This window comes from Echeneis naucrates, chromosome 7 (genome assembly GCF_900963305.1).
Source record: "Echeneis naucrates chromosome 7, fEcheNa1.1, whole genome shotgun sequence".
In the NCBI taxonomy this organism is placed as follows: domain Eukaryota; kingdom Metazoa; phylum Chordata; class Actinopteri; order Carangiformes; family Echeneidae; genus Echeneis; species Echeneis naucrates.
Genome location: NC_042517.1, coordinates 6,229,981 through 6,246,530, shown reverse-complemented (window position 1 = coordinate 6,246,530; position 16,550 = coordinate 6,229,981). Strand labels below are relative to the sequence as shown.

The 16,550-nt window shown below is 42.2% G+C and overlaps 1 protein-coding gene across 3 annotated transcripts in view; it reads left to right on the top strand.

The window, feature by feature from the left end:
* agrn (agrin) overlaps nt 1-16,550 on the top strand; it is a 241,438-nt gene that overhangs the window by 128,102 nt on the left and 96,786 nt on the right. For all 3 annotated transcript variants that reach the window (XM_029505946.1, XM_029505947.1, XM_029505945.1), the window contains exon 4: nt 13,039-13,254. In XM_029505946.1, coding sequence (XP_029361806.1) covers nt 13,039-13,254 — 216 coding nt within the window. The remainder of the gene's footprint in view (nt 1-13,038; nt 13,255-16,550) is intronic.

The following is a 16,550-nucleotide window of genomic DNA, read 5'->3' as shown; positions in this document are numbered from 1 at the left end:
ACAATGGGAATGAGTCTGTGGGCACCTTGTTTTGATTAGGCATTGCGATGAGGAGCATATGGAGGAGGCCATCTCCCCTTTATTCAGTGCAGACCAGCTCAGCACTTGAGGGCCGCCGCTTCCTGGCTTGCCTTCCAAGCTCTCCCCAGGTTGTCTCTGAGTTTCATCCTTTTGCCATCTGCCATCAACTTGGGCTGCCTCCAGGAATCCAAGAAAAAAAGCAGAGCACCCTCTCCTCTCCATAGTCAGAGCCAGCATGGAAGCCTAATTTCCTCCCCAGCTCGCAACGTATGTAGGACACTGCCAGTTGCCTTAACCCATTGCATGAAGAGCAACCATTATCATTGAATTATCACGTGATAGCAGGAGGAATGAATTAACAGTTCAAAAAAGTGATGAGAAGAGGTCACATGTTCAAACCATCAAAGGCCAAGCTTTTTTAATGAGCAGTTGGCAACTAATTTAAGCTTCTATTTTCAAGTGAAAGGAACAAGTTCTTGCAGTAGTGCTTGTGTATGTAAGCTGCATGTTTTTGAAACTGTGATGGATTTAACTTAAGTCACTAAAGACCAGATCATTCCTGTCAATTCGAAGTGGAGAACACAATTCCCTCCTGATTACCAGTGCAGGTGTTTGAGGAAATTAAGTAACTAGGCATGCAAGCTGTATTTGGCATTTTAGAGCTGTTTTGAATATCATTTTCAACTACCATTCTTCCCCATAACACATGAATCAAGAACAAAGATTTAAGCTCGGATAGCTGCTCCAATGCTGCACTCATTGTTTGGAGGTCACGGGGTGTGAGCATCCACAGCTTGTTATTGAAAACAGTTCAAAGTATTTTTTAAGTGTGCTTCTCGCCCTTTGAATTTGTGTTTGCATGAAACAAGTTCAGGAAACCTTTGGGGTTTAGAGAAATATAATTTGCCAGAGAGTTGCATGCTGGGTAAGAGCAAACAACCCACTAAGGTACTGTTGCTAAGCAAGCTGAAGAAACAATACCCCCCCCAAAGAAAGCAGTTTAAAGGGCACACACACTTGACAGTGTACCTGTTCACTGAAATGTGTGTCTCACTAATGTAAGACCGCCTTTAACTCAAAGCGAAGCTGGCAGTACGCCTAAAACAAATCCTGCTTTAAAATTAATTTAATCAGCTGGAGAACAATCAACTGTCAACTCTAAAGAGCATGTTGCTCAGAAAGAGAGAGACTGAACACCAAAGCAATAGTACATCAATTATTATGAAGGCAAATGTTTAAAATGATATTAATAATAATATGGTATTGATTTCGCCTAGGTCTCTGTCAAAACATTTCAGTAGAGTGAATTTTAAAAATGTTCTGATGAATGGCCACACTATCCTAAGCCCTAAGTTTTCTCCACCATATAAGAAAGTTTCTTCCCAAGAGTTGACGGGCGCTGCATGACAAGAGATTTCTGAAGGCCGTTGCTAGCTGCTTAGCATGCTACCTTCAGTAAAATATAATAGGTGATAGAGACAAGAATTAACATTGGTGTTGCTCTGCCCCTCTGGATACAACTCATGGTGAGCAAAGAAATGATGTTCGATTATCCCGTCAATATGTTTGTTCAACAGCTGTTAATGCTAATGTTGGCTCCTTTAAGCCTTAGATGCGCTGACATACATTTTCCTTGATCAGCTTTGTTCATAGCTGTGGAGTTGTTATGAGAGCAGTTATGATGCCTAACACCCCGGAACAGCTGACTTAATGCATGACGAGGAAGCACGAATAGCTCTCCTTTCAACCAAATAAATCGCACCTCTATGCAATTTAGTCGAACCTGTTATGAAGTGCTGGCTGTGAGGACGGCCCCACGGTTTGTCGAAGGAAACCTCTCATAATTGTATAGCATGAAACCAGGTGCGGCATTCCTCTGCTAGATGAGACGGTTGTTTTCAGATGCTCGATGAAGAAACAAAAGGCCTAGATTTCTCTTTACGGCAGCTGCATCCTGGGAAAAAGCAAGTTCTCAGTGGTGTGATTCTCTAAACCTTTAAAAACTTGCTAACCCTGACCTAAGCCAAGGTTGACAACCTCTGCCATAAGCTGCTGTCTCTCTCCTAATTGGCTGCGTTGACACCGACTGGTTCAGTGAAAAGCTGCCACTGCGCGAGTTTTTTCTTTCTCTCTATGAAACGAGGTGTGTGTGGTGCAAATGAACAGAATAAAGTGCCACCGAATGCTGTGGTAGGAATAATGCAGGCGGCACAGTCTCTCTGCTGCTACCCCCCCCTCACCCCCCCATAGGCAGAGATCTTTAAACATAGTGAGAGAAAACATAATGCATGTATTAAATGTGATGATTATGGTTAGAGATGGAGTGAGTGAGTAGAAGACAGGCCGGAAGAACATGAGATGACATTCGCGCCATGCTGTGATCCCCATGTGTGTTTGCGCGCATGATTATGTGCATCAGCATGTGCATTTCTTAGTGTCCCTTTTCTGCTTGTCTATGTGGATGTTGTTCTTTGTGAGAAAGCAAATCATCCCTCACACTCCCACACAATTCCTACTTGCAATTAGTGAGCATGAAAATACCACTGTGTGTGTGTTTGGAGAAAGAAAACCAAGTCTTTATAGACAAAGAGTCCATCACGGGTCTCAGGGAGGTGACAGTGAGCTCAGACAACGAGCTCAGAGACATGAACAAAAGACGGCTTCTCTGCACATAATAGTGGCTTAGCTGAGTAATTGAATTCAGGAGAGCGCAGGCAGCCTTGCCAGTTTTCTTCATGTATATTGCACACCGGCCGTAATCTGTTCACGGGGACCTTCTCTGACGGCTTTCTGCTGAGTTTGTGGAGGAGATATGAGGTGACAGAATAGGGCTCTGTCACCAGCGTCTCCATTATTGATAAGATCGGGCGGGGTGAAGCTTTGAGAGGGAGCTGGGAAAAACAGCAACACTGTGAAGCTAAAATATATAATTGTACCAGCACACATTTTGGTTTTATTCCTCATGTGACTTGTTAAGCAGGCCAACTCCAACATTAATTTTCCTTTTAAGTCCTCTTAGCAAAACTCTATTAGGACCAGCAGTGGCACAGTTACTGTTAGATGGAGCAATATTAAGCAAGATTGGAGGATCTATTTCTCTTTGTCCCCTCTTGTGATTGAAGGAGCCATGATTATTCCTCACAAACAATCCTGAGACTAAACTTCATCCTCTTAACAGAGGTGTACATTTTTCCCTTTTTCTCATTTCCCCCCAAACTGGGTGCACACTGAAAGTTTAAAACTTGGGTAAATTGACATCGGGGGAAAAAATAAAAATAAAAAAATAAAATGCAGCCAGGTGCACCGGGAAGGAGAGGCTGAATACTTTATTAGTTGGGTAAATAGATTGTGAGCAGCCAGAGTGAGGACAGGCTTCCATAATGGCAGATCACATCAATGTTTCTCATCTCCTTTCAAAGCACCGCAGGAAAACAAACTCCCTCAGCAAAGGTTTACATCCTCTGAAATGTACTAAGTGTTCAGTGCTGCAGAAATGAAACTCACATTTTTACATGTCAGACCAGACTTGCAATGTGGAACAGACAGCAGCCACGCTGAGAGAGCTCAAGGTGTGAGGGAATGAACCGCTGGCAAAGAAAGGAATTATTTAGGAATCCAAGTTGTATATTTTGGGGGGGGTTGGTTACTTTTCTTGGCCATTAAAATGAATATTCTTACCTGTATCCATTCACCCATGCCTTGGCCATGGGAAAATTGCGCTGTCTCTGCTCTTCCATTGCAATGCGTTTCATTATTCAAAATAATCGCCAAAATTACCCAGCGCTGCCTAATCACCACAACCACTGCATCCACAGCTGTGCCTTCTCTTCCACCTCAGTCCAAATGCAACCACTCAGGGCAGGAAGTCTCAAAACAGACACAGGTGGAAAAAAACAGAAAGACAAACTTTTAATTGGATACATAAAAGCTGTGTTTGTGCCTGCGTTGGCCTTTTGTACAGAGGAAAAACAGAGCTGAAGGTGCACGATTCTACTTGTTTCCCGTGAATATTCATTGTTATTCTTAGTGCCCTCAGAGGTCAAGCTAAAGCTGGCTCTCATCACACAATACAGTCCACATTTAGCTTTCTAACTGTCAAGAGAGGACTTTTGTGCATTGAGCGCCTTTATCTCTTCATTCTAATGACATTTTTCTTTCCCCTTTACTCCCTGTCTACTTCCCTTCTCATGTCCCTGCTGATCAAGACAAATAACCAAGTATAATTCCTCATATACCCGTCATGTATTTTTCTCCCACAACAAGCATTATTAGGCAGCTGTTCTAAGCTTTCTGGATCCATCATATTTCAGATATTTCAGATTCAGATTTGTAAAGATGCAACACCAGATCTGTTCTGAGAACATTTTATGAATAAAAGATAAGGTAAAGAAAAGGTAATTGTTCTAGAAATGTGACCTCTAGCAATTTTTTCGATGCTCATTCATTAATTAATTCCTTCATCTTCAATCGCGTATTTTTTTCTGGGTCGTTGGGGGTGCGGGAGCCAATCCCAGCTCACATCGCAGATTTTTTCGGTCATTGGTTAAAAAACAAAATATTTCAGTCCTTACGTTGTTCTGCAAAGCTCTCAGGTTTTTGGATATTACACTTTTGAATTTAAAGTGAACTAAAACTAATCATAATGCTTTTATTGTTTTTATTGGTCTTTGCTGATCCTATAGTTGGTGTAGGAGAACAGTGCGTTCTTGGCTAAATGAAGTAAAAAAATGGACAGGTCAATAGGTTGCAATAGTATAATTATGAACACATACTGCTGTCCATCTCTAATACAGAGTTAGAAAGCTGCAGGCCAAAGGCTTCCACCACACTGTACCACACCGTACACAGCCCTGGGGTTGGTTTTAAAAGGCTTTGCTCATTACATGAACACAAAGGAAAACCGCTCCAGGGTTTGAATAACTTCTCTAAAGTCAAGCTGGTGTGAAAAATGCATTTGTTCTATGGTTGTTCTAAGAGTAAAAACGAATTGTAAAAATGTTAAAAGATTTGACGGAAGGACAGATGATGACCACTGTCTCACCTGAAGGGTAGCTAAGTAAGTTAATAAGTTGAACTAAATGCCAATGAGGTTAAAACAGTATTTTTTTTTTTTTTTAACTTGATTTTGACATGGACACAAAAATGTGAAGACATTTGGTCAGGTTATGTTTAGAGTTGAGTAGAAAGTCTTTATGACATCCCCGAGGAGCGATGTGGTTTGTAGCAGCAGTCAGCACGCTCACTTGATGGTGAGAGCTGCTCGTGGCTGTTGTGTAAAGCTAAAGCTATCGGCAAATGAAATGAAGCTGAACTTGCCCTCCCAAAAAAGCGTACCCATGTGTGTTCTCTGTTGCTATTGCACGGTTTGCTTAGTTATGCTTTATGCCAGCGGGACTTCATTAAAGTTAAAAAAGTAACCACAGTGAAGGTGAGCCAGAAATAGCAAAAACAAAAACCCCAGAGGAGCTGCAACAATAGCAGCTGAGCAGTAAAGTCAGTCGGGAGACTATCAGGATCTACAGTGTGTTTAATTATATTTAAATGTAGCTCTCCTTCAGCAAGCTGAGCCGCCGTGTATTTAAAATACAACCTGTTGTTTTTGATGCAGGGATGAAAATTAGGACAGTTAACGCAATTGACTACACCACACTGTTTTTGAAGCCAATCAAAGACAGGCACAATAGGTGTTTGTCTGGATCTTCCTTTTTCCTAATTTTCAGAAGAAGCTTTCACTCACTGCATTGACCGAGGCCCACGTGTAGAAACTGTGAGGGATTTTAAAGGTAGTTATTTTCCCTTTTCCTCTCTTATTTCTCTTTAGCCTTTCCTCACCTCTTCCTCTTTCGGTTATATAGCATTTTGTCCAGAAAGAATCGCCCCCCTCTCCCCTTCCTCCTCCTTCCTCAAACTTTATTTCTTGCTCTCCGGAAACCCGTGCAGATCTGGTCCGGCCATCCGAGCCGCCACTGGTAAATAAGTTCATCCTGTGTGTTAGCCAGGTCAGGAACAAGGCGCTTATCTATATGAGCGATGTTGCATTCAGGAATGAGAAGGGAGAGGGAAATTGATTGCCCCCTTTATGTGAGGGAATGAGAAAATACAGTAGCAACCTAAACAAATGCACACAGACACACAAAAGCGCACTTACATACTCAAAACCCCTCCATCTTCCAGCAGGGAACTAGAGCTAAAGGCACAGGGAAAATAAACGAATAGCTCCTTCCAGTTTGTTTTCATCAATTTGTACATTCTGCTGTTGCCCTGATAAGGACAAGTGCGACTCGAAAAAGCAGGACAGGAGAAAAGTTGTTTTCTTCTGAAAATCCTTTGAAAGCGTCTCAATTTTTTTCACTCCTTCGCCCCTTTTTCTTTTCATTTAACTGCTTTAAAGGAGCGATTTTCTTATATCGAGCTGGTAAGGTGTTGTCTTCCTTTGTGAGCAGACTTATTTTGTTTTATTTTTTATTTCACACTGGGCCTTGTAAGATTGCGACTGTATTGGGCCCCTGAGGATTCCTAAGCAGAGATCAATGGAAGCCTTGAAGGTGTGCTTTCTCCCCTCAGATATTTTACAAGCTATAACTGCTGGCCACTGTTGTGCTTCTGTCTTCATTTATTTTCTTGCAATGAGATAGCACATCACTTCTGGACTCTCTTCTGAAAATAATTATATTGTTGTTGCAAAAGGAAGGCAACTTCCCTCTAACTGTTAATTAATGCTGTTCTCCACACCTACGCAGCACAGCGCGTATACAGCCTTAGTGCTGCATATAACTATAGTGAGACAATTATTATTATTATTTTATTTTATTATTATTATTTTTTTTTTACAAAATTAGATTCACGCCCCAAAGCACTGAGCATAGAGAAGAAGATGGAGTGATTCATGCAGTTGGTGTGAATGAAAACAAAACAAAACGAACAAAGGAAAAAATAACTACGTTTGATATGGGGTCCTGGAGAGGCAGCACTTTTGTGTCTGCACACATAAACATTGTACACCTCTGATCATGAGCAAAAACTTCATCAGCAACCTGACGAGAAAGGCTGCTCCGCGCCGAGTGCATCACCAGCTGTTGCCATAGCAACCCGTCTCCACACCGCTGTGGTCTTCTGGCACAGCTACAGGGATAGAGGTGGTGAAGCCCTCTTATATAGAGAGTGTAGAGGACTGTTAAAAGGCGGTATTACTTAGCCTAAGTTAGAAAGAAAGGCTCCCTTTATTAGGAAGGCAGTGGAAGATGTCCCCCAGGAGTGCTGGAGCTTAATGAATTTAGACTCATTCAACATTAATGCGACGTCGCTTCAATGCCACCGAGTGGTATCTCCTCTCCATCAACTTCTGTTTCCTGATTTCCTGACAGTCAATAGGTCATTAGTCAGTGGCGAAGCCCCCATTTGCAGATTTAATCTCGTCGCGAAACAACTGACTTCACTTAAACAGGCTATTCAACACATTTGCCATTTGTGCATCATTGCCCTTGCCATCTCGGTAATTCTCCCGCTTTTCTTGTCACCCATGTTTAGTTCAGGCCTGTTAATTATTCATGCAAACCTTCCGTTTTTTCTTCCCTCTTTGCTTCCATTCAGCCCTTGAATTCCCCCCTTTTTCACTCCCGCTGAAGCGTACAGGGCAGCTGTAAAATAATTGAAAAACCTGACAGGTATCTCCCCCCAGCTGAAGAAAATAGTGTTCCACCCTCAAAGTAGCCATTCTAAATTTGTCAGTCCAATTCTATCAAGCCTTATTGGGCCTGAATGCGTTCATGCTTGCCACGACAGTCCATTTTTCCCCTTTTCACTTTGTTTGAGGTAAATGCAACAAGGCAGCAAAACAATGAAAGTGACAGAGCATCTCACCACAAACACACTGTGGGGATGTTTTCTCCACAGAGGAGAAACAATCTCAAAGGAAAAGCAGCTACTGCTATTTGGGCATAATCTATGCCTTAATGCTCAAGACTAGTGCAAACTACCACACAGATAATGAGTGATATAATGACTTTTTTTTTTTGTTTGTTTTCATCCACCATGAAATACTACTTTTAAAAGGCACAAAGCACCACTGTCCTAACTATGTTGAGTTTACGTGGTCTGTGGTATTGTGGAAAGAGCTAAACATTTTGTACATCTTGTACTTTTGATTCACCAAGATGATCTAAAATGCGACTTTTTTCTTTTTTCTTTTTTTTTTTACAACAAAGACTGACTTATGAAGCATAACAACTGGTAAGAGAATCGGTGGAAATAACCACAGGAGAACCATGACAGGCTTTCTTTCAACTCATAAAGCGTGAAGTTTTGGGTTTCACCATGCTTTTAATCACAACAGTGCTATCTGTTGCCTTTCATAACGTGCTGATGCATTGAGAGTCTTTAAGATCCCAACACCATGCCACATTTAATGGATGAGCTGTCTAAACATGGGACAGTCTGTTACCTGGACAACAGTCTGTTGCCTTGACAAGCAGAAAACCTGGGCTTGCTGTCTTTTCCCCCCAATGTGATTTTGTTCAGACTCCAAAAGTATGGACGTGAAGCTTTTAAGGCTGCAGGGCTGGTTAACTTGCACAAGTAAATGGAGCAAAACACACACGACACTTGGAAAGACAACCATAGGTACTGCAATGTTTACATTCATATACGAAGTTACCCAAACCTGGATGGTGCCTGTTCATATTTATATACAGAAGAAAATACCTTTTCTTCCTCTTGCGAATTCACATGTAACACATCTGTCAGGTAAAAGAAATGTCGACGATGATTTTTAATTAATATGTTTTTGTTTGCTTGATATCAGGGGTCGGATGATGTTATTGGTTTCAACCTAAATTTGCAGATCAGACATCAGACACCTTGCCAATATCTGCCACTGCAGGCCGCAGTCTCCTTAAAGAAAATGTCTGACCTTGATGCCTTGTGGATGGCGTCATGTGCATCTTCCTGCAGCAGGAGAAAGGAAGCTATAAAATCTGTGCGCTGGAAATTTTAGTAGCTGCTGATATTTTTGCAGTTGTTGTCGTTTTGTTTGGAGACAGCAGCACAGTGGCATAGTGGTTAGAGATGGTACTTAGTGGGCCTTTCTTTGCAGAGTTTGCATATTCTCCCCGTGTCTGCGTGGGTTTACTCCCACCGTCCAAAGACATCATGTTTGGGTTAACTGGTGAATATAAATTGTCCGCAGGTCTGAGTGTGAGTGGTTGTTGGTCTCTGTCTGTCTCTGTGTGTTGGCCCTGTGATGGACCGGGATTGAGATTGACTCCAGCAGCCCTGTGAAACAGATAGATGAGTGAGTGAGTGAGTGTTTGCACAGTGCAGACTGAGCCAGGGCTTGAGATGATAATGTTAAACATGGATAATGGGCTCCTGTACTCAGTTCATTTTGAGTTTCTGCAGCAGTCTGTTAAGCACATATAGCATACTACTTCAGTCATGTTTATGACCAAAGAGTACACTTTAATTTCCTTAATGTTAAAACAGTGTTCAGTGGTATGATGCACTTTTCACGTGTTCCCTGTGTACAGGTGTTATGTTTTCTTTGACTATGTTCACACAGCAGGCCCAAGAGGCCAGAATCTGATTTTTGTTGTTGTTTTTTTTAATGTTTTCTTTTCAAAGCAAATTTGGGCCATTTTTAAAATCAGATACAGACAATTTGAAATGCGACTGAACAGCCATGAGAACCGACTTTTATGCACACTAGAGTAGCAATTATCAGAATTGTGCACAAGTTGGAGTCACAAAACAGAAACAAAAATGGCAGACAGCCGCGACAGAGGTATCCAGTGGAGGAATAGTGAAGTTTTAGATGATATCAGGATTTGGGGTCTGCCTGCTTCCACTGCACAATCACATAAAAATGAAAGTGTGGACACATATGTTACTCACAACCTCTTCTTGTTTACAATGAGCAGAGTGCTGAGTGTGACATCTTTTAGTTCTCCTGCTGTTCATGCGGGTCACACCAGGGCCATGGCCTGTTCACACTGGAGGCCAAATTTTAAAAGATAATGTTAACAGCTGCATAAAAAGACTGAACCTGGAAAGAAAAGAAATCCACATCGAGCACTTAATGCTTGCAGCATGAATGTAGTCTTTGTGATTTTGTGAAAAATGCCAAATTCTCCCTGGTTGGGGTATTTCTGTGGTGAAATGATGAAGAGTCAAGTCATTTGAAAATAGGATTTCTTTTAATATATACATATAAAAACAGTTGTTATAAATAAATTATTTTTGACATAAATTAAGTTAAATCACTTGTTTTATTCCACATAAGCAATACTTACTTAATTATAAGCTTTGTGTTTCATACCTGCATTTGCCTTGTGGTCAAGAGAAAAATATTAGTATCAGTATCAGTTTTCAGCCAAATTAGTTGTAAAATATTGGCATGTTGCAAGAAATCCCATATCATGGACATGGAAGCGTCTGTTCATTTCTATAGCATACAACAATAGCAAGTTGAAAAAGACCATAGACTTTGCGAAGGTTTTCTATCGGAATGTAATCTATCTTCAGGACACAGCCACAGGATCCCCTCTGCATCCGCATTCCCACACACCACCCGTCAATCAAACTCAATCATGTATATCACTGCCAGAATTTTCTGGAGATCAAGTTTGTGTTCATGGTGTACTGCTGTTTTCAGCGCTGGTTAAAATTATATTTCCATTCATATTAAGCACCAAGGGCTTCTATCCTTTCTAAAGAAATCTGAAGTGAAGGTGCCTTTTTTTCTCAGGTAGCAGGAGGATTTTCCCAGAAAAGAACTAGTTCATCCAATATGCAGTTTGTAAGCTCAGTCCACTTGATACCTTTACTTCAAGGTGCCCTAAGCTCCGGTGTCAGTCTTTTGTCAGTCCGTTAAGCTCCAGGCGAGAATGACATTTTCTTATAGGAAAACATTGCAGAGGAGATGTGGTTACAAACCCCCGTAGGCACTCATTCAAGCTTCCTTTCCCTTTTTCGCTGCCCAGCTGGTGCGTCAGTTTTTACACAAGTTATTTTCTTGAAAATATTATTTGATTCATGACCTCATTGGAATATGCCATGTCTGGATATATTGGACAGAAAACACAACTGATACTTTTCACTGCAACCTCTCTCTGTTGTGTTTTTCTTTCCCTCCTGCTATACTATTAGACATATACCCTTTCTCTTGTACACATTTGACAGAGTTCGATTGAATTTCACCTTTTATCACTCCACTCTCAAGGCTTTGCCTCAGACCCACCGACTGACACTCGTATCCACTCACCCGCAGAAACACACACATGTAGACACACACAAAGAGTGGATGGTGTGAAGTGGCAGAGCAGTGGGCCAGTTATGACAAGGCCTTCATACCACCACCTGGTCGCGCTCGTGTGTGTGCACCTGTGAGACATCTAATGCCTACACCTAACCCTCACACTGTCAGGAATACAGATGCATTTATGGATGTGTGTGGAAAAAAGAGTAAGCGTGTTTTTGTGTGTGTGTGCCCGTATGTGCATGTGTACACACTCTTTTTTTTTTTCCCCCCGTGGTACAAAAGAGAGCAAGCTCAGGTAGCTGTCAGGCGCTCCCCCACAGGGAACAGTGGGCAAGTCAAAAACAGCCTCCTCGCCTGTCAGTCCACACACACACACACTGTGCTTCAGTGTGAGGAAGGAGATGGAATGAGATGCCTTGGGCAGATGCTGGACCAGTTGTCTATGCTGCACACTGAGAGTTCCTGTATGGCCGGCCGTGCGTGCGTGCGTGCGTGTGTGTGTGTGTGTGTGTGTGTGTGTGTGTGTGTGTGTGCGTGTGCGTGTGTGTGCGTGTGTGTGTGTGTGTGTTTTTATCGGACTGTCCGTCAGTCTATCCAGTCCCACAAAAGCCACCTGCCAGCGACTGAACATGCTGCATTGCATTAAGTTCTGGTCTGGGTGCCAGCGATAAGAAATAGTGCATGCGTGCAAGTGTGTGTGTGTGTGTGTGTGTGTGAGGGTGTGACATGTATATCCTCAGCAGTGACACTGACTGTTTGCCTCTCCATCCAAGATGGCTGTTTTAAGAGCGATCTTCTATCTTCATGTGCTTTCATCTGTCAATTTCCAATCGCATTAGCTACCTGCGAGAGCCCTGAGCTCCCAGACTCCAATGCCACTGTCCCACTGAAGGATGTCCAAGCAACCAGCTGCTCAACAGCCCAGAAAGGGGCCACAGAGCCATGGCAGCTGTTATTGCCACAATTCAGGCCAATTACTTAGCTGATGTTGTGTACACCTACAGAAAAACCTTTTTCGCTTTGTGCATTCAGCAGCTTCTGACAAAGTTAACAGTTTGCTGACTCTACTTGATCAAAGCCGAGGACTCTGTGGGAAGTTGAGGATGAAAGTCTTTGGAGTTATGTTTGCTTGACATGTATAAAACCTTAAAATGTATGGCTGACCTTGGTTAGTCTTTGTGTTGCTGTCCTTTCAAGTTTCCTATGATGGCCAATCACTGAGGTTTCGCAGGCTTGTTAAAAGGTCAAAATGAACTGTCAAGGCTGTGTGTATCCTCTGGCTGCCTGCGTGCTGATTTAGATATTGTTGCTGACTGAGCTTTTCCAAATTGTGCGAAAGGCTCAGCACAGTCGGTGACACACACCCTGCTCTGCATGGGTGGACAGATTCTTCCTGGATGAATTGAGAGCATCTGTGTGCTTTACACCAGGATCGCATTTAGTAGATAATTTTATTTGTGTTGCTGAACTTAATAGAATTCTCTATGAGGACCATATTGAGATTAATTTGTCTGATGTTGAAACATACACGCTTCCTTAGAATTCTACTCATGGCAACTTTTCTAAAGGGAAGTGAAGGGAAAAAATTATTTAGTTTGAGTTTGTGCCTTCGCTACCAGTCAAAAGTTTGGACACGCTTTCTCACTCAAATGATGAGGAGAGTGTGTCCAAACTTTTGACTGCCAGTGTTTATTAGTTTATGTCAGATGAATGCAGAGATATTACACTCAGGTTTCCTAATATCTGTTCTTTCTATCTTTCAGGTTGCAGGGCAATGCTGTGTGGCTTTGGCGCCGTATGTGAGCGCAACCCGACTGACCCATCCGTAGCCGAGTGCGTTTGCAAGAAGGTGGACTGTCCATCCTTGGTGGCGCCAGTATGTGGCTCAGATTCATCCACCTACTCCAATGAGTGCGAGCTGGAGAGGGTCCAGTGCAACACCCAGCGACGCATCAAGGTGCTGCGTAAGGGTCCCTGCTGTAAGTACACCTCGCAGGTGCCGGCCAAAAAGTTCTATTTTGCCAGCTCAGCTCTTTTTGAGTGCATGGAAAATATTAATTGAGATTATTTCAACAGCTTTCAGTGCAAAGTAACTCATTTTCAGAAATCCCCTGAGTGGTTAACTGATGTGACTTTTCTGCCTCATCTTGTTTGAAGATTTTAAGTGCATGAGAGTGAGTTACTCATGAAACTGGAGGAAAGAAAATCTCTTTAGATTTTGGCATTTTAGTCCCTTATATGCTTTTCTTGTGAAACAGCGACTGAAGACAACAGCGATTCGGCTGTTGATCTGTTGCACAATGTTAACAGGATCTCAGCACCCCAGAGCTTCCAAAAACTATATATTCCACATTTTTTTCCCTTCTTAGTATTACCATTAGTGCTGTAAATAAGGAATCTGCACATTTTGAGAGTTGGTGCTTTTGATCCAGAAAAGAGCAATCGCACCAAAAAGCACCCAGACACTGAGATCTACACTCCTTTATACTGCTATGAGAATTGAATTACAATAAGTACAGTAGATACAGTGCTCAAAGCATTGTGTGCCAGTGCGTCTTTTTTTGCAAATGGTGAACACAAACAGTACTTGGAATGTTTTGATGTTCAGGATAGAAAACTGGCAGCCAAAAACAAAAGTGTGAGTATCCGAGTGATGTTAAAATGCTTGTTATTTTAAAGTAAATGCATTCTATCACACCCTGTCCTAATACAACCTCCTTATCTTCATATTAAAACATGTCCCCATTATGTGGAATACATTGACTTTCTAATATGGCCATACGCCCAGTGCTTAAGCATCACCTGCCTCGTCACAAAAAAATGTGCCGCTCGCTGCTGCTGCTGCTCGCATTGGTCGCCATCCAGTGTGTATTTTATCCCTTAGCCCCCAGTGGGTGCCTATATACATGCTGTACACCTCATTGTTTCTCTTTAGCAAAGCCTATCAAGATCCAGGACTCTGAGTGGAGCAGCAGACTCCTGCCAAAGCTGTAACACTGCAGCAGCCTCAGTGTATTGTCGGCGTTGTGCTGGCTGCCAGTGTGGACCCACTGTTCATTCCAGGGGTCTGATTACACTGCTGGCTTGGATCTGGCACTAATAACAAACTTGGTGACTACTCGCCAATTGCAGAGAGGGAATAGAGAGAGATCGACAAGACTGGAGGAACAGAGAGGAGGAGCATCTGGAGAGGGACAGAAAGAATCATGTTGTAGGAGAGGAACAGGCATGGAAGTACATGCGAGTGAATGATGGACCTGAATGCAGGACTAGTGGCAAACACAGAGAGAGAGAAAGCTGTAATGATAGTTTGTGGAGGGTTAAGGCCAGGAGAAGAACTATAATTACCACCAGCAGCAACAGCAGGCAATAGAATATAAAAGTCAGAAAAATAATAATGATGATACTAATGATAGCATGGTTGATAATAAATAACACCACCAGGACAGACTTTCTCTCTTGTCACATTACATCTGGATTTGCAATTTTTGGGAACACACAGTTCCTGGGAGAATATTTTAGATTCTAAAGTGTTTTATTGTGTTTTGGATATTTAAAAAGTTGAATGAAAAAAGAAAGTGTGAAAAAGAAAAGAGAGCAAAATCATTATTAAACTAACTTCTGGCGAGCCAGTTTTCTTGCAAAAACTCAGAATATTTTTCAGTTTTTGTATTTTTACTGAAACATTTTCATTGACATGCTTTAATGATCAGAGACAATCACCACTTCAATGAGGACTAGTCAAGTCCAACGCGGGCTGAATCTTAAAATGTTGTACACACATTGCTTTTGTGTTTGTTTGATTTTTCTGGGGAGGCCTCAGACTCTGAATCCTTTGATCACAAGAATTTTGAGGCGAAAGTGAGAAAAACCCAAATCATCAAATTATGCAGTCATGTGGATTGTGAGATAATGTTGTAATTTCCCATCATCAAATGTCACACTCAATCTTATTTGTGCAAAAATGATAACTACTATGAAAGAGATGGAAAGCCTAATTCACAATCGACTGTGCAGAGCAGGCTGCTATTAGAACAACTCCTCCTGAGGAAATACAGACTCAACCCCAGCACCAAGGGTACTAATGAGAGAGCCAAAAGACTTTTTCTTCAATGGAAATTAAATTCTTACATGACAAGTGAACATTTTTGCAAAGTACTGAATCCATAAATTAGCTTTCCATTAACCGCGTCATCTCTTGTTCTATGACTGTTTGCATTGTGTTTTGTGCGTGACTCAATACCAGTTATGATCGCCACTTTTTTTTTTTTCAAGCTGTTACTTTTATTGCAACAGCACAATTGAAAACTCCTACATGTGACAAAAAAAAAAACTTTGTCTATCGACTGCATTTGAAAGGAGCAGTGAATGAATCGACAGAGACAGATTTATAGCAGGTTCAGCCAAGTTGTAAACCGGAGTGTTACATTCGTCGAAAGAGGTGTCTGTGCGGATATTTGTGTTTGTGTTCCAAGTGCAAACAACACTGTATACTGTAAAGTAGGTGGGGGTGTAGAGGTATAGGCGTGGATGTCTGTCTCACAGGGAGCAAGAGTGAAAGAGAGAAGAGGTAGCTGGGAGGTTATTAGGGTTCCTTATTCTGTCTGTGCCGTCAGTAAATTTGTCTGGTTCGAAGGGCGTCGACAGGTCACTCTGGCTGAGATTATGGAGTTGTCAGCGCTGATTGAGGAAGAGGGGAGGTAAAGGCGAGAAGGATGAGATGTGGGAGACAGCACGCAAGGAGGCGTGAGATCTGATAGAAAGAGAGAGCTTTTAACTTCAGGAATCGTGTGGGCGGCTGGATTGGTGCTTTTGTACGAAGCAAGTCGTTTGACTCATTCAATTTGAATGGCGGGTTTTTCTTTGGGGTAAGTGAATTGGCTACCGTCTTGAGAAGCTGTCATGTCCAATTCAAATCAACTCAGGAGTCTTATCTGGCGTGCAGAAGTGAAGCTCGGAGGTTTTCTTCTTGTGCGATTTTCCCCCTTTTTTAGGGGACTGGACTGGACTGGACATCCCGACAGGAGGGGGATCACCAGCCAACAGGTCTCTGACTGCTGGTGGATGCTGTACTACTGCTACGTTTCCCAATACGTAGGAGTGCTCTAAACAGTACATCATCTCTCCCAACATTGAGGGAATTGACCAGTGCTGTGAACAGTGTGGGTGATGTTAAAAAACTCTGTGGTAGATTGGCATTTCTTCTGCTCTTTTTTATATGCTGCAGGTGGACTACATACTGGCATTCGCCTGTATTCTGTAATTTTCACTTTAA